Source organism: Lepidochelys kempii, chromosome 3 (assembly GCF_965140265.1).
Source record: "Lepidochelys kempii isolate rLepKem1 chromosome 3, rLepKem1.hap2, whole genome shotgun sequence".
Classification (NCBI taxonomy): Eukaryota; Metazoa; Chordata; order Testudines; family Cheloniidae; genus Lepidochelys; species Lepidochelys kempii.
Window position 1 is genome coordinate 9,067,207 of NC_133258.1, and position 26,416 is coordinate 9,093,622.

The window sequence follows — 26,416 nt, forward strand, 5'->3', positions numbered from 1 at the left end:
GAGAAGGAATTTTCTTTCAGGGCTGATTGGCAGAGGCCCTGGTGGTTTTTCGCATTTCTCTACAGCGTGGGGCACGGGTCACTTGCTGGAGGATTCTCTGAACCTTCAAGTCTTTAAACCACAATTTGAGGATGTCAAGGTTCCTCCCCCCACTCTGAACTCTAGGGTACAGATGTTGGAGACCTGCATGAAAAACCTCCTAAGCTTATCTTTACCAGCTTAGGTCAAAACTTCCCCAAGGTACAAAATATTCCACCCGTTGTCCTTGGATTGGCCGCTACCACCACCAAACTAATACTGGTTACTGGGGAAGAGCTGTTTGGATGCGTCTTTCCCCCCAAAATACTTCCCAAAACCTTGCACCCCACTTCCTGGACAAGGTTTGGTAAAAAGCCTCACCAATTTGCCTGGGTGACTACAGACCCAGACCCTTGGATCTTAAGAACAATGAACAATCCTCCCAACACTTGCACCCCCCCTTTCCTGGGAAATGTTGGATAAAAAGCCTCACCAATTTGCATAGGTGACCACAGACCCAAACCCTTGGATCCGAGAACAATGAAAAAGCATTCAGTTTCTTACAAGAAGACTTTTAATAAAAATAGAAGTAAATAGAAATAAAGAAATCCCCCCTGTAAAATCAGGATGGTAGATATCTTACAGGGTAATTAGATTAAAAAAAACATAGAGAACCCCTCTAGGCAAAACCTTAAGTTACAAAAAAGATACACAGACAGAAATAGTTATTCTATTCAGCACAATTCTTTCTCAGCCATTTAAAGAAATCATAATCTAACACATACCTAGCTAGATTACTTACTAAAAGTTCTAAGACTCCATTCCTGGTCTATGCCCGGCAGAAACCAGCATATAGACAGACACACAGACCCTTTGTTTCTCTCCCTCCTCCCAGCTTTTGAAAGTATCTTGTCTCCTCATTGGTCATTTTGGTCAGGTGCCAGCGAGGTTACCTTTAGCTTCTTAACCCTTTACAGGTGAGAGGAGCTTTCCCCTGGCCAGGAGGGATTTCAAAGGGGTTTACCCTTCCCTTTATTTATGACAGAGGACTTCAGTAGCTCAGACATAGGTTAGGGTTTGTTACAGGAGTGGGTGTGAGAGATTCTGTGGCCTGCGTTGTGCAGGAGGTCAGACTAGACGATCATAATGGTCCCTTCTGCCCTTAAAGTCTATGATTCTAAGACTGCTTTCTATGTGTTACATGCACTTTGACATTGTCTGGAAGAGTGGATGTTCTCTAGCAATACAGGCTGCTCCACTTAAGCCCATAGTGTTTTAGTGTATAGTCTACTTACACATCAATCATTTGATCCCAATCTTTACTTACTGGGGTATGTGATCCCGAACTTATGCAAGTGTAAATGTGTAACTCAATTAAGAGCATATCTAAATGTCACTTGCAGGATACCCTCCCCAGTAATAATGTCTCTGGATAAGTGTCTACAAATATTGAGAATGTCAGCAGAACAAAGTGGGCCTAAGGAAAGTCTTATGTGGCTGAAGTGCTACTGTACATAATATACTCGTGCAAAACACCACAAATGTTTAATTCACAATCTTTCCATCACTTCTGCTTAAAAAAAATTTAAATGCCGTTCTTGTGAGGCAGGACTTATGAAATACACTTTAGAACCCTGCACACTCTTGAGGGTCATGTATACTTTAATAAACATAACATGAAAAATGTATACCAGCCTGTGACTTCTTTTCAACTGCAAATTTTGAATTAGTGTTATGCTGCCAGAATAACAGAGCTATGAAGACAGCATGCACAGTATTCAAATATCAAAACACATAAATGCCGATTGTGTTGAAATTTTGGGCATCTTCCTATATACGTTCTTCCAATTAGAGCAGAAATGATTCTTACAGGTAGACACTGCATCTCTTTTGGAGTAAGTGATCCTTTCTTGTTAGGAGACTCAATGTGAAAACAAACTCTTCTACTGAAAAGGACAACCACCTTTTAAATCCTCCAGCATCAGGCTTAGAATGGATAAAACCCAAAACATTTTAAAACAAAACCAATTACTTTTCTAAGGAGAGCAGTTATTACCCAGGACATATCACATGGGCTAGCTGCTGAAATCTACATCAGTAGCGATTGCAAAAAAGAAAGTCACTCCCCACTCAAATGTTAAAATCAGCCTGTAGCCTCATTCCTTTCAGACTCTTCAAAGCTACTGGATGCTCAAATAGCTACAGCAATAAGAAGTGCCTATTTGCACTGCAATTGGCCAACACAAACTTTCCTGTTGGATACAGATATGGCCATGGCAATTCACGTTTGTGACCACCAGGCTCGATTATTTACAACTCATATTTAGATATACAGCCACATAATCCGTGAAGAACTCCTAGAATTAATGCATGGCAAGACAGGCCATGATGAAAACATCAGCCCAGTGAATTGCTCTTTACGCACTGGCTCCCCACTGAATACACAATCCAGTTCCAGGTCTCTGTCTTGATTTTCAACAGCTGCCATGGGATTAGCCCTGGCTTCTTTAGAGACCCCCTTCCTCCACAATAGAGGAGCCCTATGGAACTGACTGCTGCAGGATGGAAGAACAAGCACGGAACTAATCGGTTCAGAACTACACACAACACTTATTCCTTTGACTTCCCCCCAGTAATTTATTCACACACCCCAGATAACTATGCAAACAAAATAATCAAGCTATTTCTCCTACAAAAGAAGGAATCAAAGCTATTACTTCTAGGAAGGAAGGGTTACAGTTATTTCTATTTAAAAGTTTCCATTTACAACGAGATTACAACCTATCTCACAGGAGAGTTGTGAGGCTTAGTTAGGTGTTGTCTACACACAAACGTTGTACCATTTAACTATGCTGGTATACTTATGTAGTACAACTGCCTACTGTGGATGCAGCTGAACCAGTATAAAGGTGTTTATACCACAGAGCTTCTTATTATACGGGAAGGGAATAAACTGTATTGGTATAAGGCACTTTTATGTCAGTATAACTCTCTCCACATAAGGGTGGAAGTGGGGTGGGTAGATTAGGGGGTTATACCAGTATAATTATTTTGGTTTAAAAAATATCAGCCCCCTAACTGAAATAGTTACACCAGTACAAAAACTGTAGCTACACCAGGCCTTAGGGTCTGAATATATCTGAAACATTGATTGAAAGTACCAATTATGTGCCAAGTATTACTATATAATCAGATATTTTAAGTAAGACTAAAAATCTCATTTTCATTAGCAGTTACTAATTATCTAACTACTGTATAATTACTTTACAGTCCTATTTTCAGAACGCTACATACTTTTGATATTGCACATGTCTGCAAGTGTTTGTGTAGAAAGGTGTGCATGCGCACACTCTATTGCCCTCTGCTGGATGGAATCAGAACCGCTCCGTTGTCTATCAGAGGCACTACACTTAAGAGGCTCCTTTAATTTACGTGGCAGGGCTTTGAGCTCGAGGAGCATGAGGATCAATATTCTCTCTCTGCTGTCTTGTGACATTCGGAGTGGCCATGGCGTGCAGCACAGGGCCTACTGTGAAGCCCTAGGTAACCACGGATTGTTTAAACACCACAAACAAGTACACCACGCACTTTTGGCCAGTGAGTTTTAAAAGTCTTTTTTTTTTTTTTAAATGCTTCAAACATTCTTTAAAAAGAAAGGGAGTACTTGTGGCACCTTAGAGACTAACAACTAATCTTTGGAGCTTAAGGCACAAAGCAAACAGCAGCAAACTACATCAAAGCCTCCCTATTATCACTCCCTACTGAACTGTGAAAATATAAATTCAAAACTGACAAGCCAGTTACACTTTTAACTAAAAAGTTGGTGCAATTAACTTTAAGCATGCCGCTCTGCTACCATATTTCTGGCACCAGCTTTGAGAAGTGGCCCAATTCTTCTGAGGAACAGAAAGACCATTTATCTACTGTATTTATTCAGGGCAAGCCCCCTCCTTCATGTCAAACCAAGGAATGTAGCGCTGCTGAAGATGACTGGCAGTGATAAAGGAGCTGGTACGATTTTCAAATGAATATGTCATGCTTTTCCAAGGCTTTAGACAAAAGTGAATAATATGCCCTCCTAAACAACCACCGGGCACCAATTCTGAGAAAACACACTAGGCTACAATACTCATAAATTACTGGACATTATAAAACCACAGTCTTAAGCAAGGCTACTACCTGGATCTCCTACACACAGGCAATTTTATTAGATACAATTGTGGAAATAGTCAGCATTACAATTGGATGGGAAAGGATCATCTTTCACCAGATAAAGTCAGAAAGTGAAGCTACTTTACAGAACAATTTGTTTCCAGATGGACCTTTTCAAAGAGTCATGTTGGTCTATGTCCATTCTCAACACCTGTCCATTTTAAGTAGAGTGATCATTTGTGTATTAGCAATTGTGTAATAAACCTATCACCACCATACAGCACATCTAAGCACCAGTATAGAATGGAAGAAAAATATCACAAGATAAAACCAGACCACTCCCACTGATAATACTCATCCAATTAACAGAGCAACCATCTTTATTCAACCATCAGCAACACAACAAGAAATTCTCCCAGAAGGATAAAATGGAAAGTTGAATGGATGGATCTGGCACAACATCCGTCCTAAAGGTGCTCTGGCATTAGGGAATTTAACAGGGATCAAATTCCAAAGGGAAAGGTTCCCCTAAAAGAATACCTCAGTGCCCATCCTCAGTGAGTTCAATGTTGGGGACAGACAGAAGCAGCATTCTTTTGCTCTTCTGGCTACTAGCAAATTTCCACCGGACTGTATATTAATTGGCAAAAAGTGTTTTTCCAGTTCACAAGTTCAAACTCCATATCACAAGTTCATAACTCCATATCTCCATATCCAGAGGAGGTACGCTCAGTTTAAAAGATGATTTTTCCTAGCTGCCAGCCCTGCAAACTCACCCTGGGATCTGACAGTCAAGCTGGATGCTTTCCCCTCTCAAGGCTCACCTAGATTACACTGACACACCTATATCTCCTAGGGGTATGAAAAAACCACATCCCTCATATGTAGTTAAGCCAACCTACTTCCTGGTGCAGACAGCGCTAGGTCAACAGAAGAATTCTCTAGGGGAGGTGGAATACCTAGAGCGATGGGAGAACCCTTCCCGTTGCTGCAGCAAGTGGCTACACAGAAGTGCTCCTGCTGGGCTGCTGTAGCATTTTAAATGTAGACATAGCCTCAGCCACCAGCACCAGTAATAAGGGTTCCACAGGCCAAGATATAACCTTAGTGACACTCCCCTGTTCACTCTCTTTGCCTAGCACACCTATGCTGGGCCATACTCTCCAGCGCAGCAGTTTGGCTCAAACCAACAGACAAGAAAACTCCTAAGATACAAATGAAGAACAGTTTATGCCATTGTATTACTAATGGCTGCTAACTCTCATTGAAGAATGGGTTGATGAAGATCCAAGAGAACATAAGAACAGCCATAGTGGGTCAGATCAGAGGCCCATCTAGCCCAGTATCCTGTCTTCCAACAGTGGCCAGTGCCAGGTGCCCCAGTAGCACATATTTTAGATAGAGGTGAGAGACAGATAAATTGGAGAGAGTCCAGCGAAGGGCAATAAAAATGATTAGGGGACTGGAACACATGAGTTATGAGGAGAGGCTGAGGGAGCTGGGATTGTTTAGTCTACGGAAGAGAAGAATGAGGGGGGATTTGATAGCTGCTTTCAACTACCTGAAAGGGGGTTCCAAAGAGGATGGCTCTAGACTGTTCTCAACGGTAGTAGATGACAGAACGAGGAGTAATGGTCTCAAGTTGCAGTGGGGGAGGTTTAGATTGGATATTAGGAAAAACTTTTTCACTAAGAGGGTGGTGAAATACTGGAATGCGTTACCTAGGGAGGTGGTAGAATCTCCTTCCTTAGAGGTTTTTAAGGTCAGGCTTGACAAAGCCCTGGCTGGGATGATTTAACTGGGAATTGGTCCTGCTTTGAGCAGGGGGTTGGACTAGATGACCTTCTGGGGTCCCTTCCAACCCTGATATTCTATGACAGAGACAGATGACAGATAAAGACTTTAGTTCTATTCAGTGGCTTGAGCAATGTCTGCAAAAGCTCATGGTGCGTCTACAGTATGTTTTAGGCTTGATGGCCTATTAAAAACCAGACCCTAGATGAGGGGATGGCACACTGTTTGAGATGGAGCTCTGGGAAGCAATGTACTTGACACAGGCACATTGCATCTGGGAGCAGAGGGGGAACATGGCCGCTGGGTCACCTTTTCACAGAGCATATCATGAGCTCCCCACATCCAGAGCCAGATCCGTTAAGTTAATAAAGAAGGGGAGCAGGGTCATTCATGGAAGGTGACGGTCACCACTATCCTGGAGCATCCCCAGAAAGCAAGCACAGGCTAGGGCTCGGCATAAAGCCCTTTATTGTATGAGTGTTTTTGCAAGGCTAGTTGCCAAGTGTGACAAACTGTGTTTTTCCTAGTGGCAAATGTTAAAGTCAGAAGCCTCAGGGTTGGTTTGTGGAGTGTGTTTTTTTTGGAGGGGAGACGCTGGCCAACAAATGATGGCTATTGATGGACATCCTAAAACAAGGGAGAAAAATATAAACCAACCCCTTCAAAAAACCCATGGAGTATATTCTGAGCCTTTGGATAAGATCCACTACAATTACTACATGCAACATTCTTTCGCCATTTGGTAACTTAGAAACACGAGGCTTATTAAAGGGGGGAGCGGGAAAAAAAGAGGTATTTCGGTCTGCAAGACCTGCTTGGAGGAGGTCTGCTGTAATGAACAGATGTCAGGGAATCAGCAGCCCAAATGATGCATTAAGTACTAACTGTCAAAACAAGGGCTGCTACTTCACTTAACCAGAAGCAACCGATTATACAAACACTCCAGCAGGTAGATACCTCTTCACTTGTTATTTGACCTCAGCTTTCTGAGGCTCAAAGATCTAATTAGAGTAACACCCCATTCCTCGCCCCAATCCTCTCCCCGCCTCCCCTTCCCCTCCCCACCCCATATGTGCAATTTAATGCTCTGGAGCACATTCCCTCCTCTTGTCCCTCCCCATCCTAATAATATGTAAACAGCTTTGCTTCGGCAAGTATTTCAGGCAAGTTGGAGACAGTCATGCTTCAGGAATTTCAGAAAGTCTAATTAAGTCAGGATATCCTAAACCCACTGCATTGAGTTTACAGGCACTATGGCTATAAAATTCAGAAGATAAATATGCACATACATAAAGCATACTTCAGACAGCTTTTTAGTTCTCCAGCACCAGCCGCTGTTAGTAAATAAACATGCACATTATATTATTGTAGCGCCTTGGAGACATAATCTTGCCCCACAACCCCACGGTGCTAGGTGCTGTACAAACACGGAACAAGAAGAGAGTCCCTGGCCCAAGGAGCTTTCAATCTAAGCCTAAGACTTGAGGCAACAGATGGATGCAGACAGGATAGGACAAGAAGACAGGCATAGAAAGAGCAGCAACTAACAGAAGGTGTAAGAAGGAGTAAGTTAAAGTAGGGGCATCTTGGCTTTTTCTCGCTTCTTGGCATACATAAGAACATAAGAATGGCCATACTGGATCAGACCAAAGGTCCATCCAGCCCAGTATCCTGTCTACTGACAGTGGCCAATGCTAGGTACCCCAGAGGGAGTGAACTTAACAGGTAATGATCAGTGATCTCTCTCCTGCCATCCATCTCCACCCTCTGACAAACAGAGGCTAGGGACACCATTCCTTACCCATCCTGGCTAATAGCCATTAATGGACTTAACCTCCATGAATTTATCCAGTTTATCCATTTATCCTTTTAAACCCTGTTATAGTCCTAGCCTTCGCAACCTCCTCAGGCAAGGAGTTCCACAGGTTGACTGTGCGCTGTGTGAAGAAGAACTTCCTTTTATTTGTTTTAAACCTGCTGCCCATTAATTTCATTTGGTGGCCCGTAGTTCTTATATTATGGGAACAAGTAAATAACTTTTCCTTATTCACTTTCTCTACACCACTCATGATTTTATAGACCTCTATCATATCCCCCCTTAATCCCCTCTTTTCCAAGCTGAAAAATCCTAGCCTCTTTAATCTCTCCTCATATGGGACCCGTTCCAAACCCCTAATCATTTTAGTTGCCCTTCTCTGAACCTTTTCTAATGCCAGTATATCTTTTTTGAGACCACATCTGTACACAGTGTTCAAGATGTGGGCATACCATGGATTTATATAAGGGCAATAAGATATTCTCCATCTTATTCTCTATCCCTTTTTTTTAAATGATTCCTAACATCCCATTTGCTTTTTTGACTGCCGCTGCGCACTGCGTGGACGTCTTCAGAGAACTATCCACTTCCTTATGGTCACTTGTTGACATGTGAGCTTACACCACTGTATGTCACCACCTCTACAATTGGCTCTACACTTATGATCCTACAGCTTTAAGTATCCAATGTAAATCAATAACTAACCTACAATTTTAATCATTAGTACAATCACAAATATTACAGATGGAAATTTTGTCACCTAGTCCTTTCCTGTGCAAGCGTAGGATTGCTCCCTACAGAACGTTCAGAAAGCAGTACAACAGAAAAGGCATTTTTAGATACAAGCAAATGTCAGAGCTCCACAACCCAACAGCCGAGTATTTTATTTTATTGGTGCCCCAGATTTCAATCATGTAGCAACAAAAGCAGGATTTATACAAAAATGCTATGATGTGATGGTCTTCTAAGAACAGCATTTGGTTTGTACTACTACAGTAATAGGACAGAATGAGATTCGTGATAGGGAACAGCTAATTTTTTTTCTTTTTTTTTTTAAATTAAGGACTTGATCCTGAGAAGTGCCGAGACTGTAAAGGGCGATGGAACAGCTTCCATATGAGGAGAGATTAATAAGACTGGGACTTTTCATCTTAGAAGGAAAAAAAAACGACTAAGGGGGAATATGATAAGAGGTCTACAAAATCATGACTGGTGTGGAGAAAGTAAATAAGGAAGTATTATTTACGCCTTCTCATAAACACAAGAATTAGGGGTCACCAAACAACATTAACAGGCAGCAGGTTTAAAAACAAACAAAAGGCCATATTTCTTCACACAACACAGTCAACCTGTGGAACTCTTTGCACCAGATGATGTTGTGAAGGCCATGACTATAACAGGGTTCAAAAAAAGAACTAGATCAATTCATGCAGGATAGGTCCCTCAATGGCTATTAGCCAAGCCAAGGTGCCCCAGCTTCTGTTTTCCAGGAGCTGAGCGACAAAGGATGGATCACTTGATGATTACCTGTTCTGTTCATTCCCTCCGAAGCACCTGGCATTGGCCACTGTCAGAAGACAGGATACTGGGCTAGATGGACCTTTGGTCTGATCCAGTATGGCTGTTCTTATGTTCAAGCATCGCAGGATCTTAGCTTGAGAATTATTTCATTACAGTAGAACCTCAGAGTTATGAACTGACCAGTCAATCACATACCTCATTTGGAAATGGAAATATGCAATCAGACAGCTCACACACACACACCACAAATACAGTAAAGTGTTAAATGTAAACTACTAAAAATATAAAGGGAAAGTTTAAAAAAGGATTTGACAAGGTAAAGAAACTGTTTCTGTGCTTGTTTCATTTAAATTAAGATAGTTAAAAGCAGCATTTTCCTTCTGCGTAGTAAAGTTGGAAAGCTGTATTAAAGTCAATGTTCAGCTGTAAACTTTTGAAAGAACAATCATAATGAATATTTCATTATGGTTGTTCTTTCAAAAGTTTACAACGGAACATGAACATTTTAGAGTTACAAACATTCTCCATTCCCAAGGTGTTCATAACTCTGAGGTTCTACTGTAGTTGAATGAAATAGCTTCCACTTTAACGCTATAATAATAGAATAAAAACTAACCTGCGCTTATTCTGGCCTGTGTGTCAATGTGGAATTCACCCTTTGCTGTTTTCTCCTGCACTTCCTACTTCCCTCTTCACTGAGTGTTTAATTACATTGGCATAACTTTTGGGAGAATTTTTGCATCCATTGCTGTTCAGCAAAATATCTAGCACACTGGGTAACATGGGTAAGGTGCAACGAATGTTCCAGTTGCTTTTGTGCAGTGGTATGCAGTGTAAGACAGCCTTGTAAAGCCAATTAGTACTTAAAAATAACAGGCTGCTGCACAAATGTGGAAGTGGGGGAATTCAAAGCCAAGGAAACGCTTCTTCCACTTATTACTTATCCTGTGCCCGTTTCCCTGGCATCTGTGCATCAGGTTTAAAATAAACGAATTCAAACAAATATATGAGTCATGCCAATGGGTGCTTCAAATTACAAGCCAGAGCTAATCAAAAAGATTTGTTCCAACTTTTCTCTCCAAAGAAAAGCTGACTCATCAAAATGGAAACTTCTGTTTTCAACAAAAAATGGGTGTTTTCATCAGAAAACTGAAATAGCTTCAAGTTTTGGGTGACAAACTTGTACTGAACAGTAACAAATTTTCAGCTTTCAGAAAAATTTCAAATGAAAACTCAGTTTGGTAATTTTTTTTCCTGGGAACAAAAAGCATTTTCTGACCAGGTCTCCGTACAATCCCCTTCAGTATAAGCTGGTTACAGCACACAACTGGGAGTCAGGAAATATGGGTTTTGTTCTTGGGTCTACTACATATTGAGTCAGAGCTCAGGTGAGGTACCTAACCATTTGTCCACTGATTTTGGCTGTGCAACCTGAAACACTTAGGGTTGGTTTTCAGGGTGCTGGACACCCATAACTCAGATAAGTCAATGGAAGCTGCAGGGACCAAACACCACTGAAAATTCAGGCCCTAAATATCTCAAGTTGGGCACCCAAAATTAGTATAGGGGGTCCCCGGTATAGGTCTCCCCCTTATCTGTCATTTAATGTAGTCAGCGCTCATCAATAGGGGAATGTGTTCCGATTCATGCGGATCGGGACCGACATATCTGTTGCTTCACCTTGTGCATGGCTTTTCTGTGAGTGCTTACTTCTGTGTGTGCTTTCTGTGGGGAGGCGCTGGGATGGGGTGCAATCATGTCTGGGGCTGCCGACCCCACTAATCAACTCCGCCCCCTTCCCTCCCAGTGCCTCCTGCACGTCGCGAAACAGCTGTTCCCTGGTGTGCAGGAGGCCCTGAGGGTGGGGTGGAGGGAGGAGCAGGGATGGGGTGCGCGCAAAGATGGGGGCAGAACTGGGTGGGAAGGGAGTGGGGGGGCAGGAAGAGGCGGGGTGGGCTATTATTTCTTATGGGGAAAAATTCCCCAGTATCCATCTCCCTTCTCACGGATGCAACCCCGACACATACCAGGGATTCCCTGTACATACTTTTCAAAGTGTTGGTCTTAACAGCTCTCTGCCTCAGTTTCCACACCTTCAGAATGGGTATAATATATGGCTGTTGGGATGAATAATTTATTAACGTGCTGGAGGCAGATACTATGAATGTTGTTAGAAATGCCTAACAGAAAATAAAGAGCATGGACTGGTTGCTGAGCAAGTGAGCCTTGTACCATAATCTGCAACTTGCCACCTCTGGCAGACTACCAAAGTGCCCAGGTTCCACAATTCAAGGACCTGAACTGAGACTTGCCCTGTTGTTGGTCCTGGGCATTTCAGTTCCAGGAACCATTTTAAGCATGCCCCATCATTACAGTTCATGTAGCTGTCCCCATGTTTTGCTCTCTCTCTTTTATAGGTGTAAATCACGGTAACTCCACTGAAGCGTAAAATAGCTGAAAGGGAGGAAATTCAAGCCCAGAGAACAAAAGGGTTGTGCACACCCAACATGGGTCATTTCAACACGTAGGTTATGAGTGTTCACTGACACTAAGTTCTAACACTCCAGAATGCTGGTATAACACTTTCTATCATCACCAGATGGCTAGGAGATTCCATCCCACACCGGTGGACTATGACCCAGCCTCTGTTATACAGGTCTCTGTCATCTCCTGGCTGGCCCACACCAATGTGATATACCTAGACATTTAACCGTCAGCTGTTTGGAAACTCCAACTAGTCTAGGACACTGCAGAATATCTCCACAGCAAGATGGGCTACCATGAGCATATCACACCTGTGCTCTGCTCTCTACAGTGGCTATCCAACGAATATATTGAGTCAAGTTCAAGGCTTCTGTCATTTTCCTATTATGGGTATGTCTAAACAGCAACTAGACACCCGCGGCTGGCCCGGGCCAGCCGACTTTGTCTTGCAGGCTCGGACTGCGGGGTTGTTTGATTGCTGTGTAGACTTCCAGGCTTGGGCTGGAGCCTGAGCTCTGGGACCTTCCCACCTGGTTGGGTCCGAGAGCCTGGGCAAGTGTCTACACTACAATTAAACAGCCCCACAGCCCGAGTCCCATGAACCCGAGACAGATGACACAGGCCAGCCATGGGTTTTTAATTGCAGTGTAGACGTAAGTCCAGGCCTCTGAGGGTATCTAAAAGAGCCAAAAACTCCAGAAGAAGACTGTGACTAACACCTCTGCTCCTCAGGCACCACAGAACTTTCTACCATAACAGTAAAGCTCCCCTGTGCAGGAGAGAGTGCTTTCTTCGGGGCCTGTCTGAGAGTGTGGAATGAACTCCTGCAGGAACTAGCTACCACAAATCTCAGCACCTTCTGCTCCAAGGACAAAGCACACTGCAACCAGCCTTCTCTAACACAAATACACTATGCGCACATATTAAAAAAACCTGCCAAACCAAAACACTCCACCATCCACATAATTTCTCTCCCTGCTGCCCTGCCCCAGCCAGCTGCAGCCCTACTTGTGCCTCCCTGATAACCTCCTCATCTCCCCACACGTGGGTGCACCCCAGTTTGAAAACCAATGCTCTGTACTATGTCACGTGCGGATAGCAGAGTGCAGTGTACTCTATCAATCCAGGGGCAGTCAGCAGGTGGGGGAATGAAGGAGCCTGCTATTCTGGCTGTACATCAAAAGGGACCTAGGACTCTATACTTATAGCAAAAGGTGTAATTATATCCTAGTATGATATCCAAATTCTGTGAGGAGTAGATTAAAATTTCAACGAACTTTTCTCATCACTTTACTTCCCGTCCAGCAGACCAATTTTCTAAAAAGAATGTCTGAAATCGGCCAAATGTTTTTTAAAAGACTAGTTAGAAAAACACAATTTTGTGACAAAATTGTAATGGCCGTAATAAGGGCTGTGTCAGAAATGGGTTTCACAAGACAAAGTCAAGGCTAATTAAGTTCTCCATGCTCCAATCCAAAATTCCTATATGAAGGCTACAGCTCTCTCATAGTTTAAAAACTCTACAACTGCCAACTAGGAATTGACATCTCTTGGTTTACGTGACAAATTCAACAATTAAATCTTTTCTAATGTGCTTGTTTTTATGGCTCTTTACATGGCTGCACTGCTCCAACCTGGATTTACCCTTTCCTCCTGTGTGGAGTGATCTGAATCACATTATTTTTACACCATATCGCATCAACTTGCAAATGCTAAGGGTCCAGTTCTGTCACCTTTTCGCACAGCGGGTAGTACCTCACTCTGGAAACAGTCCCGCTGGGAAATCAATGAGACTATTTGCGTAGGAAGAGCCTATGTAGTGTATGGGTGGCAGAGTCAAGCCTTAATTATTTTGGGCACTTTACCCCATGGGTTCTTCCACTGATGCCACTGGGCCTGATCATGGAGTAAAGTATTGTTCATTCAGTGATGATATCGCCTGTTAAACTCTTGAAATGTACATAAACGTGAAAGCCACAAACCTTTCCAACCTGATATACTACCTAGCTTCACTACCAATCCATGGCAAGGATTTATGTTCTTGAGATTGCTTAACGGGCGGGAGGCTTTTGCACTTTAGAAAGCAGATATGAGTGATAAGTGCAGCAGATGGTTACATCTGGGACTCTCCCTTTAAAATGTTTCACCACCCAAACCTAAAAAGCACTCTTCAAAAAGCAGCACCAGCAAAAAACTTACCTCCCAAAAAAATGCAGTGTAGTTTTCACAGAGTATAGTTAAAAAATGACTAAGTTTTCTTGATATATGAATTTGTGGGCAAACCATTTATCAACAGGCCTGTTTACTTCTGCAGCAGAGTCCCTCAAGCCAAGAGCCATGTCATTCCCCTTTGACTGATTAATTAGCCAATCAGAGGACATTTTTCACTGTGAGGCATGATGGTTTATTCCTGCTAATGCTTGGTCTCTAACAGCGACACATTAAAGCCAACTCGGCTCTTTTAGCCTATCGAAGTGACCAAAAGGGAAGGAGAGAAGATAAATCAAAAGAGCTCCCCCCAGTTTCACTCCAGTCCCTAACTAAACCCCCAAGGAATGAACAGATAGAGGCAAGACTCTTCACCAATGAAGAGAAAAGAAAAAGCACTGGTTCCTTGAGACTGGGAGATGTCTTTATCTGCTGATTTCCGAACAGCAATAATTTATCCTCAGTTGATTAACAGGGTGCTTACAGAATAGGCAACGGAACATCAATACATAGCAGTTCTCTTGATAAAAGGAAAGAGGAGCTAAGATACCATTCCAGATAAAGGAATGTTTACCATTGCTGCAGAAATAACGTGCCCGGTACTGAGAAGCACCAAACAGAACCCCGATTAACATCACGGGGCCTGATGGTGTAATGAGCTCTGCAGCTGGCCATCAGATACGCCAGCACAAAATGGGTGCAAAATGCTACCAGTAGTGCTTTGTACTGGTGTAATGAGTACACAAGGTGCAAGGCTGTGATGAACTGGGCGCTTTATTTATATTTTAATGAGTTAGCTAGTAGTTGTATGTACCACTTGCCCTCTACTGGGTGGAAGCAGAATTGCTCAAGTGGCAAAGTGCTCAAGTGTGGGTCAAAGCCCTACACGAACAGCTGATGAAGGGGCTTTTGTCTCTGAAGTTTCACAGGCCATAGTTTGCAGTGTAGCCTGAGTCCACAGATTTAATACAATACATTCACAAAAACTCTTCTCTTTCAGAAGAAACATTAAGGTAATTCATTCAAATGGTCAAAAGGCAGGAAATGCAGAACTTAAGACTGATTGTACAATATTCACTCTTTCCCTTTATGCCTATGCCTCTGGAAACATGGCCCGCTCCCACTGAAGTCAATGAGAGTTACATTGCCTTTTAATGGGAGTTAGAGCTGCCCCTTAGCCCAATTACACAACATTCAATTTCTCAAATTATACAGATAGGCACACACACCAATCATCTGTACTGAGTAAACCATGATGGTCAAGGCAGACAAAAATTAACAGCTCCCAGGAAGGGGTTCCTACAAATCACCATCTTCAAAGTTTGGATCTCTTATATAACAGCACAATGCAATTTCCCACGGCTACTGATAGAGTGAATTTCAATCACTTACCAGAGTTTACCATAAGTGATCAAGCATTTTCTTTCCCCCCACCTACAAAACTATTGATTTTTGAAGATACGGTACAAATGAATAACCATCACTGATGTACAAATTGCAAGGAGCAGCCATCACAAAAAACAGAAGCTGTGAGCGGAGGCTGAACGGTGACTATGTTGTTACTGGAGTGTTTGGTCAGGGTTTACAATAGAAATAGTTCAGTATTTAACCATCCATTCCAATATCTAACTCTTCATTACAGGACTATTTATTCTCATTTACTTCCCTTACTGAGAGATTCATTGCTTTTAATGCAATGTTTAATAATATTTACCCGTCAACAATGTAGAATGCATTAAACGTTCTTTAACTGTAAACATGAAGGGCTGACGTGTATATGAGACAAACAGACTCTGAGCATAGGTCCGAGAGCCATGAAGTCCTAAATTTTAATCCCACTTCTGATCAATTCCCTCTGTGGGCCAAGTCACAACCTCTGGGTCACAGCTCCTCACCCTCGAAAATGGGGATATTATACATCTAATATCAAATAAATACAGCAGGAGAGAATAAATGCAATACATATTAGAGACCACCAGAGAGTTAAGGAGGAAGACAATGCTGTAGAAGCCATCACATTTTTGTGAGGTATTTCAAATAAACCAATTTATAATTCCCCACCCCTGACATGTTAAATCCAGTTTTTCTTGACTATATTTACTATAGGGGCTTGGATTTCCCTTAGAAGATTATTCCACTGACATTGCCATTAGGAAGCTTGCAGAAGATCTGGCATGTGTCTTCCTTTTCCTAACTGTAAGCGCCTGCTCCCTGTTCTATTCCCAGATTTTGACCACCCTGAATAGAAGAAGCCTTTCCTTTTCCTTTATTACTCCCCCACACCCAGATATTTATAGACATTGTGGCAGTCTCCTTCTACCTCTTTTCTAAGATGAGCATATCCAATTCCTCCACTCCCTCCTTCTAGGACATGCCTTCTAACCCTTTAGCCATTTTACTAAGCTCATTTTGGACTCTCTCCAGTTTTTCAATGTCCTTTTTGTATTGCGCATTCCCATTCTGAACACCCTGTGCCAGCTGTGATCTTGCCAAGCTCAAATAAACTATCAGTAATTCTTATCTCATAACCAACTTCTGTCTTATGCAACACTTAATGTCCACAGACAAAGCTTTGAAAAACATAGCTAATGAATCCTGATACCACCCCGTGACATACATATTAGCTCCATTTTACAGATGGAAAAACAGATGCAGAGAGAAGTTGTGACTAGTCTAAGAACACATTAGTTAAGCCTCACATACCCTATGTCAGGTAAGTATCAGCATTCACATTTCACAAAGGGGAAAACCAGGGCACAGAGGGAGGAAGTGGTTTGCCTACAGCCTCACAGTGCGACAATGGCAGAGCCAGCATTAGGCAAATTTTCAAGTTCTGGATTCTAACCACTAGGCAATGAGATCTTTGATAACTGCTGGGAAATGCAAATCAATTGAGGAAACTCTGGAGAATGTGTCAGAACCCTATTTCCTGATAAAAAGTGAGACAGCAATGGGGAGGAAGACTGAAATTCCGGATGATGAACCGGAAAGTGATCACACCAAACCTGGAGGTAAATGGGCAACTAGTCTTTGGCCATTTAGGGGAACTCATGCATGACAACATCCATGTTACTATAAATTTAAGGAAGCTGTTTACTGATCAGATGGCCTCAGAGGAGATAGGCTTAAAACACTCAAGTTTTCTGTGCAGGAATCTGACTTCTTAGAAGCATCCCAGCAAATCAGGGCTTCTCCCGCAAACCCCAAAATTAGTCAGTGCCAGAATCATGTTGTTCAGCTAATGAGCTGGGACCGTCTAACTCATTCCCAAATCCTCAGTCTCACTCAGGAGTATTTTCTCCTGTGATAAGGCTCCATCAGGAAACACAGCTGGATGGAGGAAGGAAATTCTGAGAAGAAAAAAAAAAAAAACAGTGGGGGTTCCAGGAAGTTCAACCAGATAGGAACTAATGGAATTTGTTTTTCTGTCTCCCCAGCTCCTAAGCGAGTGAGAAAATTAAAGGGGGTTGGGGGTGAAGCCTGGCAGGCACTGCCCTGCAAGCAGGTCCCCACCGTGGGTCTCGGGAGAGCGCCATAATTACAATTCAATATTTTCGATCACTCATTGTCTCCCTGAGAAAACTGCAGACGTTTCCAATTTAGGTGAGCTCCAAAGCTCAGCCATTGTTTTCACTTTAAGGGAGACGGTTCCAGAGGTCCCTCTGTAGTTTATTAAAAAGGCTTTGTTTGGCCACACGATCTATCATGAAGGAAACATTTATTTTAGATTTAAAATTATTTTAAAAAGACGCCTATCAAAGACTTTGGGTACCCTTGCATCATCAATACATACAATGAAATCTCAGCAGCATTGACGTAATCACTTTAACAAGATCTCAGCTGGCCAGACACCTACCAAAACTCCTTTCCACCCCTTCATGGGTATGGGGAACAAACCCATAGCCCTCTCTAAAAACCCTATCCAACCTGATGTGGTCTTTTTCAGCTTGCCTGAAAAGTGGCTAGGTTCAGGCTACTTGGGACTGGGGAGCAAGAGCCTTCACAGAGAACGCACTACCAGCCACCCATCTCTTTCATGAAGAGGGGAATCCAGCTTGTGCATCTCTGCTGACTGCAGATGAGGCAGAATGAGGTAGGGAGAGAGGTGGTCCCTCAGGCAGGTAGCCTCAGACCATTCAGGGCTTTATAGGGTATAACCAACATCCTAAACTGCACGCGCAGCCTAATTGGCAGCCAATACAAATCCCAGAGCTCAGTGGTCACACGCTTCCAGTGATATGTCCTGCTCAGTAAGTGAGCCACGTCATTGTGGGTCAGCTTCAGTCTCTGAATGGTTTTAAGGTGCAGTTCCAAGCAGAATGTGCTACAATAGTCTAATCTTCAGGTGACAAAAGCTCTGATAACAGTGTCACAGACGGACGACATTTGAAAGGAAAGGTCACAGCCTCCTAGCCAGTTGCAGGTGGTAAAAAGCTGACTGCCTTAGTGCTGTAATGTGATCATCAAGCAGCAGCTGGGAGCTGAAACCACCCCTAAACTGCAAACACTAGTGACTAATGGTGGATGTACTTCCTCAGTGGGACGAATATTATCTCCACCATCTCCTCTAGCTGCTTCCCACCGCCCACCATATCTCAGTCTTGGCTACGCTGAGCTTCAGCCAGGTCGCTCTGACCCATAACTCAATCTTACTGGCTGAGGTGCTGAACTGCATCAGGAGAGCAGGACAAGAGATACACAGCTGGTATGTATCAACATACTGATGACACCCCCCACACCTCCTTAATAACCTAATCCTCCTAATGGCCCAGACTCAGGTACAGTGGGAAAGGTTACAGACTAGCACCCCATGGCACCCATACCTGAGAACTTTTCAGGAAAAAGCAATTTGCCCACAACTACTCGTTGCGATCTCCGAGAGAGAAAAAGACTGAAGATTTATCCAAGGACAGGTACATAACAGGCAGCTGCAACGTAAGCGCCTCTGCGTCTCTTGACTCTGGGCTGGTGGGACCATCTCTCGGAATAAGAAGGGAATTTAGTGTCCTGGTTAACACAGTCCCTGCTTTCTTTCGAGGTTGTGTGATATGGACAATTGTCCAGCAGGAAATGGACTGAAACCACCTCACACAGACCACCAAACAGCTATTACACGTAGAGAAGGAGTTTTGGTGACTCAGTGACCTGAGTTGGATTCTATGAACTAGAGGCAAAATATTAGACATTCTATTACCAGATCCTTGAAAGGGATCTCTCTCAAGTACACGTGGTTTGAGAATGCAGGAACAATACAAGGCGCATTACCACTATACAAAAAGTGTGGTTACAATAAGACTTTAGAAGCCAATACGACTCCTTGGTAGCAATAGTTCTAGCACCTAAATCCACCTGTCCTGACTTGTCCCGAGCAGGGATGACAGCATGTAACTGCTGAAGGTTGAAACTGTAATGAAAAGGCAAGGGACCACAGACTACCACTGTCTGAAAGCGCATCCCAGGGTTCTGATGGACACCAGGACTCTTCCTACACTCTCTCTGAACAGGAAGTGATATAAACTACTGTCCAAGAGAATTACAGCATATGCAGTGCTCTCTCTTTGCCACGTCAGGGAAAAGCCCAGTGTCCAGGAATTGCAGCACAGACCACAAATAAACGTAACAAATACCATTTAAAAGGGTCAACTGATCAATTAATTTAATATCAAGCCAGATTCCCCCCTTCTATGGAAAATCCAATGTAGGAGACAAAAGAGGAGTAGGAAAAGTCTGTGAAGTTCCATGCTACAAGTCCCCCTTTACTTGAGGGGCTGAGCAGGGCAGTTTTTATACTGTTCGCCCTCTAAACAACACAGATGTCTGGGATCCAGAGAGAAGGGAGGGCTTTTGCACTGTGGCTAGAATGGCTTAAGAAGCAGCTGCGCTACTATTGGCTGGGTCTACCTGTGGCGGACCAGCAGCTTCAGAGGGGATACAGGGGGCGATACCACCATGCCAAGTTGCCCTACCTCTGCCACTATTTCAGCATAGAAATCTAGCCAGGAATACCTGCACCCCACAGTTCAGTGCCACATCAAAGCCATTAGCCATCACGTTTTTATAAGAATAAAAACATGCCTATGTCTGAATGCATTTCTATAGTGCTTCCACTCCTAGGGTTGCTACCTTTCTAATTGCTGGTAGATTTCTGAGACCCTGCACGTGCTCCACCTCTTCCCCGCAAGGCCTCGCTCCCGTCGGTCGCTCATCTCCCCCCATGCTCCCGTCACTTGCTGGCTCATCTCAAGGAGGCTGCCTGCAGGTAGCAGGCGGCCCCAGCTGAGCAGGTGCTGGTGCGGGTTAATGACCCAGTGTCTCCCCCTGCCCTGCGGTAACTGGGCTTTTGGTTCGGGTGCCATTTAGTGTCACCAGGTAATTAATATTGTCTCCTTGAGAAACTGCCAAAGACTTCACTGCAAACTATTGCGATGTGAAGGAAAGATAGAAATATAGTAAAAGGCCAATGTGACTCCACCAGGAGCTCTTTAATGACCTGAGAAATCAAAAAGGAAGCCTACAAAAAGTGGAAACATGGACAAATTGCTAAGGAGAAGTACAAAAGAATTGCATAGGCATGTAGGGACAAAATCAGAAAGGTTAAGGCACAAAATAAATGGCAATAAGAATTTTTTTAAATACATTAGGAGCAAGAGAAAGACGAAGGAAAGCATAGTCTTCTACTTAGTGGGGAAGCATATCCAATAAATGAGGACATCAAGAAAGCTGAGGTATTTAATAATGCCCGTTTTGCCTCAGTTTTCACTGAAAAAGTTAATGGTGACCAGATACAAAATATTAACAACAAGGTGAAAGGAATGCAAGTTAAAATAGGAAAAGTATATTTAGGTAAGCTAGATGTATCTAAGTTGACAGGGCCTGATGAAATTCATCCTAGGATACTTAACGAACTCGCTGAAGGAGTCTTGGAACCATTAGCAATTATCTTTGAGAACTCCTGGAGCACAGGTGAGGTCCCAGAAGACCGGAAACAGGCAAACATAGTACCTACTCTTTAAAAAGGAGAACAAAGAGGACCTGGGGAATTATAGACTTGCCAGCCTAACTTCAATACTTGGAAAGACACTAACAAATTATTAAATCAGTTTGTAGGCACTTAGAGGATAATAGGGTTATAAGGTATAGCCAGCATGGTATTTGTCAAGAACATATAATGCCAAAGCAACCTAATTTCCTTCTCTGACAGGGTTACTCACCTAATGGATAGGGGGGAAGCAACAGATGTGATATATCTTGATTTTAGTAAGGCTTTTGACACAGTCCCACATGACATTCTCATAACCAAACTAGGGAAATGTGGTTTAGATGAAATTACTATAAGGTGGGTGGCACAATTGGTTGAAAGACTGTACTCAAAGAATAGTTATCAATGGTTCACTGTCAAATTGGGAGGACATATCTAGTGGGTCCTGCAGGGATCAGTCTTAGGTTTGGTACTACTCAATATTTTCATTAATGACTTGGATAATGAAGTGGAGAATATGTTATAAAATCTTCAGATAATACAAAACTGGAAGTGGCTGCAAACATTTTGGAGGACAAGATTAGAATTCAAAACAACCTTGACAAATTGGAGAAGTAGTCTGGATTCAACAAGATGAAATTCAATAAAGACTAGTGCAAAGTACTTCATTTAGGCAGGAAAAATCAAATGCACAACTACAAAATGGGGGATAACTGGCTAGATGGCAGAACTGACTAAAAGGATCTGGGGCTTGTAGTGGATCAGACATTGAATATGAGTCAATCGGATGCAGCTGTGAAAAAGGCTAATATCATTGTGGGGTGTATTAACAGCAGTGTTGTGAATAAGACATGGGAGGTCCCACTTGACTCAGCACTGGTGAGGCCTCAGCTACACTACTGTGTCTCATTCTGGGTGTCGCACTTTAGGACAAATTGGAGAGAGTCCAGAGGAGAGCAACAAAAATAAAAGGTTTAGAAAACCTGACCTATGAGGAATGGCTTAAAAAACAAAAAAAAACAAAAAACTAAGCACATGAAGTCTTGAAAAAAGACGACTGAGGGGGAACGTGATTATCTTCAAATAGGTTACAAAAAGGACTGTGATCAATTGCTTTCCATGTCTACTGAAGGTAGAACAAGAAGTAATGGGCTTATTCTGCAGTAAGGGAGATTTAGGTTATTAGGAAAAACTTTCTAACGATGAGGGTAGTTAAACTCTGGAATACACTTCCAAAGGAGGTTGTGGCATTCCCATCACTGGAGGTTCTAAGAACAGGTTGGACAAACACCTGTCAGGGATGGTCTAGGCTTACTTGGTCCCACCACAGCACAAGGGGCTGGACTTGATGACTTCCCAGCGTCCCTTCCAGCTCTACGATTCTACAGTGAGATCACTGTTTGGATAACTCTGTTTGGGCAAAATGTGATCCCTGAGTTCCTTACATTTAATGATGAGATGAAGACTATAAAAACTATGATGCGTCCGATGAAGTGAGCTGTAGCTCACGAAAGCTCATGTCAAATAAATTGGTTAGTCTCTAAGGTGCCACAAGTACTCCTTTTCTTTTTTCTGAAACCTATAAAAAGACTATAAGTCCCCACAAGTTGTGCTACACCTTGAGCTATCAGGAGGCACCACCTCAGCAACAGGGCCCATGACCATACAGCTAATAGGAGAAGTTAATCAAGGGGGCTCAGCTACTGAAAGCATATGATATCGTAGGCTGCTGGTGGCTGCTATGGACTTGAAGTCCAAAAGCTAATTTCAAAACTGCTGTAAATTAAGACCAGCTGTATTGTGGCTGATGGAGTCTCCCCAAACTGTTGTCCGTCAAGTGAAAATGATGTGGCTTGTAAAATGAAGGTCTGGATTATGACTCATAGTTGCAGACAAGACAAGGTTCTTGGTTTTAAGTCTCTTCTAGCCTCAGTTATTCCAGTTAATGGTAGCTCTATTCTTGCAGTTTGGGGAATTCTTATCATAAGAAGCAGAGCGGATACCCATTTTCTCTCCCTGCCAAAGTTTCATTTATTTAAAAACAAAAAAAATTGTAAAGCTACCTAGGAGAACAGCAAGGCAGTGTATCGTAGCTTGGGTTACACCCTGCAATCTCATGGAGGTGCTGTAGTTTTGACAGCCTACAGATCTTTACTGTTACAACACTCACCCGAGACAGGATCTCCTGGCACACTATTGCCAAGCCCCCTGTCACTGGCTTCTCATGAAGCTGTAAAACAGCTTTAAAATATTTTTGATTGGAGCTGGCACAAGGCTCTGCATATTCTAGCTCCATCACATATGATATTCAAGAAATCCTCTCAGTTCAAACACAGGCTCCAGCCTTCCCTCTAACCACAACCGACTTCAGAGTGCCCACAGGGTTAGCACTATAATTCCTGTGGCATGTTCTTTTGTCCCTTCTCTGTGTGCACACTAGTGATCACCAGTATTGCCAAAACACTTGCCTGGTTGCACTAGTCACGTTCCTGCACAAGGGAATCACTCTGCATATTCATAAGACAGACACCCTCCTCCTAACAGCAAAACGCTACTGAAGTGTTAAGTGCAAACCTAGCTGTGACCTACAGAACTCACATCGGTGAGTCTATAAGTGTCAATTTGGACATCATATTTTACCTTCCTGAAGGAACGAAGAGTCCCTGGGAGATACGCAATAGCAGATTTGTGCCTGTGCATACTGAACAACGAAAGTGGAAAACAAGTCACCATATTTCAGGTGACATTAAAACAGCTCCTTGGGTTTAGGATTTGTAAATATTCAGCTCTCTTGTGGAAACATAGGAACAATTTACTGTTTTGCTGAGTTTGGTCAGTTTTTGCTAAATATTGTACTTTATATTTACAATATGTATGTAATCTGCAACTCAAACAACAAAAGATAGCTACTATGCATTCTACACTGCAAATAAGAGTGTAAAAGGAAAAACAAAATTCTTAATACTGACTGATTTTTAGAGAAGTTACGCCATGTCCGCAGTAAATCATTAAAACATCGACTAAACTCATTCTTTTCACCAACAGTTAAAAGCTTGCCCTTCCATTCAGAGCTTTATTGGGGACAGAATGGGGGCTTTAAGGACCGGAAAGGCCATTGCTCTCGAAGAGTACGTAATAATCTCACTTGCATCAAGGCATTTGGATATGTGCATAGGTTTCTTTAAAGGGAAAAATGTTAAAAGAAGAGGAATAGTTTACACTATTGAACCCAGAATCAAGAAAGACGCTCCGGACGGCACTTCCTGCAGCTCCCATTGGCCGGGAACAGCGAACCGCAGCCACTGGGAGCTGGGAGCGGCCATGCAAATGTAAACAAACTGTCTGGCGGCCCGCCAATGGACTACCCTGATGGTCCGCAGGTTGCTCACTACTGCCCTAACTAGTTTTGAGATGGAACTTGGTAAGTTTATGAACAAGACTGTATGACAGGTTTGTCTGTGATAGCAGGGGATTGGACTTGATGACCCAGGAGATCCCTTCCCGTCCTACATTCATATGACTTACCTCAGTTTTTGTACTCTGTCGTTTCCCAAAAATGCAGGACAGGTCATCTTCGCTGCGGGAAGAGAGATCCTTTCCTGGAGGGTGGGGGAGAAGCAAAGAAATGCAGCCATTATTCATTTGGACAGTATCAAAAGTGAACAGTGGGATTCCAGAAGCCTTAGGGGGTGGGGAGACAGGGACAACATGTTAAGCTGGCCCTAAACGTTGATTGTCCTTGGCCCTTTTGCAGGGGGAGGAATGGGTAGGGATGAGGCAGCAAGTGGGCACAAGAAGCCCGCTGTAGTGCCTGTCCTCAGACAAACATAAAAAAGGTCTCTCTGCACTCCTTCACGCCATCGCAAAGGGGCCAGGGAAGGGGTAGGGTCATGGCCCCGCCCCCCTCCCTCTGTCTCGATTGTCATGCTGCTGACAGAATGCAGCAGGGTGGAGAAGGCTGCACCATGCTAGAGGGAGACCTGGTCTGTGTCCCCTTACACACAGAGCGAGTTCAGTGAACAAGCATGTCTCCTCGAACTCTGGGTGGATATCCTTGCCTCTAACAGCATTAAGTCGTCTTCTCTGGATACAGTGTAGCCCACTCTGCCGGGGAGGGTTTAACCCTGGCTTATGAAGAGCTAAACTTCTACCTCTGGAAAGTACCAGATTGCCCCAGCCCGCGGGTCTCTAAAATGTTTTCAAGGGCAGGGGAGTGATGCTTCAGACCCTGCAATAAGCTTTATCCCTATCTGAATACTACGCTGTCTGAATACAGGAGTGGTAGACAAAGCAGAGGAAGGGAAAGAAAGGAGGAGTGATGTGACATCTTGAGATGCCACCAAAAGTTAGCTGCAGCCTTTGGTGGAGCCCTAGTACTACAATTTGGCCCCCATTAAGAAGTCAACTGCCGCTATTTTATGTGATGCATTCACTAGCGTAACACAACATTGTATTGGGGATTATATTTTAACAAAGTACCCATTAGTGGAAAATAGTATGTATGGGTAGAATCCATTCCAATGACATTTTTATTTACTTACATACACATAGAGAACTGAGAGGCAAATAGGATTAAAGAAAAGCCAGAAGCAGAGGATGGCTGACGCATTCAGTTATTAAGAAGAAAAAAAAAAAATCAAAACTTCAGGAGTTAAATTTAATTATTTGGGTGACCTAGGCCAATGATCAATGATAGAGAGAAGACCTGGTAACAGGGCTTTCCTCTTATTGCAATCAAGTTTAAGCTTATCACTGATCTTATCCACATGACCACTAAGAGGGGCTATCAAGATTGCACAGGATATAGCTGTGCAGATGTCCATGCAACAACTTCTTGTGAGTTCTTTCAACACATGGACCATTGTGTTTTTAATTTTATACCATTCAAAATAGTCACCCTTCCTTATTAATAGCAGCTTCCTATAGACAATGATTGAATTATTCAAGAATACTAGCCTAAAGCCAACAAAACCTGCCAAATAAAGCAGGAAGGCTGTATTATAATTGAAAGCTGGTTGCCACATGGATGTTTCTAATGACAAATGTAAGTCAGAGGGCATGTGTCATCCTGGTACATAGATATTTATAACCCTGAAGTTCAAGAAAGAACAACGAAGTGCCCCTTACCTTTTGCAAACTTCATATAATGAACACGTTTCCTGGAGGATCTGGATTTCTCTTCAAGACTGAATGTCTTCTTCTGTTCGCTAGAGGGCTCTAAAACACAAAGGTTACATTTCCATTAAACAAATGTTAACCACTAAACTCAAATGTCAGTACATTTAACGCCTCAATTTAGGACCGTGTCCCAACAACCAGTCACACCACAACATCGAAGGAGCATGGTAAGTGTTGTTCAAGATACGTTACCATACGATCTTATTACCCCACTTCCCAGCTATTATTTTACCCCTACTCGTTATAAATGTAATTTGTAAAAAGAT

The 26,416-nt window shown here is 42.9% G+C and overlaps 1 protein-coding gene across 4 annotated transcripts in view; it reads right to left on the bottom strand.

Moving 5' to 3' along the window:
• PINX1 (PIN2 (TERF1) interacting telomerase inhibitor 1) overlaps window positions 1-26,416 on the bottom strand; it is an 83,734-nt gene that overhangs the window by 42,595 nt on the left and 14,723 nt on the right. For all 4 annotated transcript variants that reach the window (XM_073335667.1, XM_073335666.1, XM_073335670.1 and 1 more), the window contains 2 exons: window positions 26,100-26,189; window positions 24,498-24,571 (listed from right to left, as the gene is read on the bottom strand). In XM_073335667.1, the coding sequence (XP_073191768.1) occupies window positions 24,498-24,571; window positions 26,100-26,189 (164 nt within the window). The remainder of the gene's footprint in view (window positions 1-24,497; window positions 24,572-26,099; window positions 26,190-26,416) is intronic.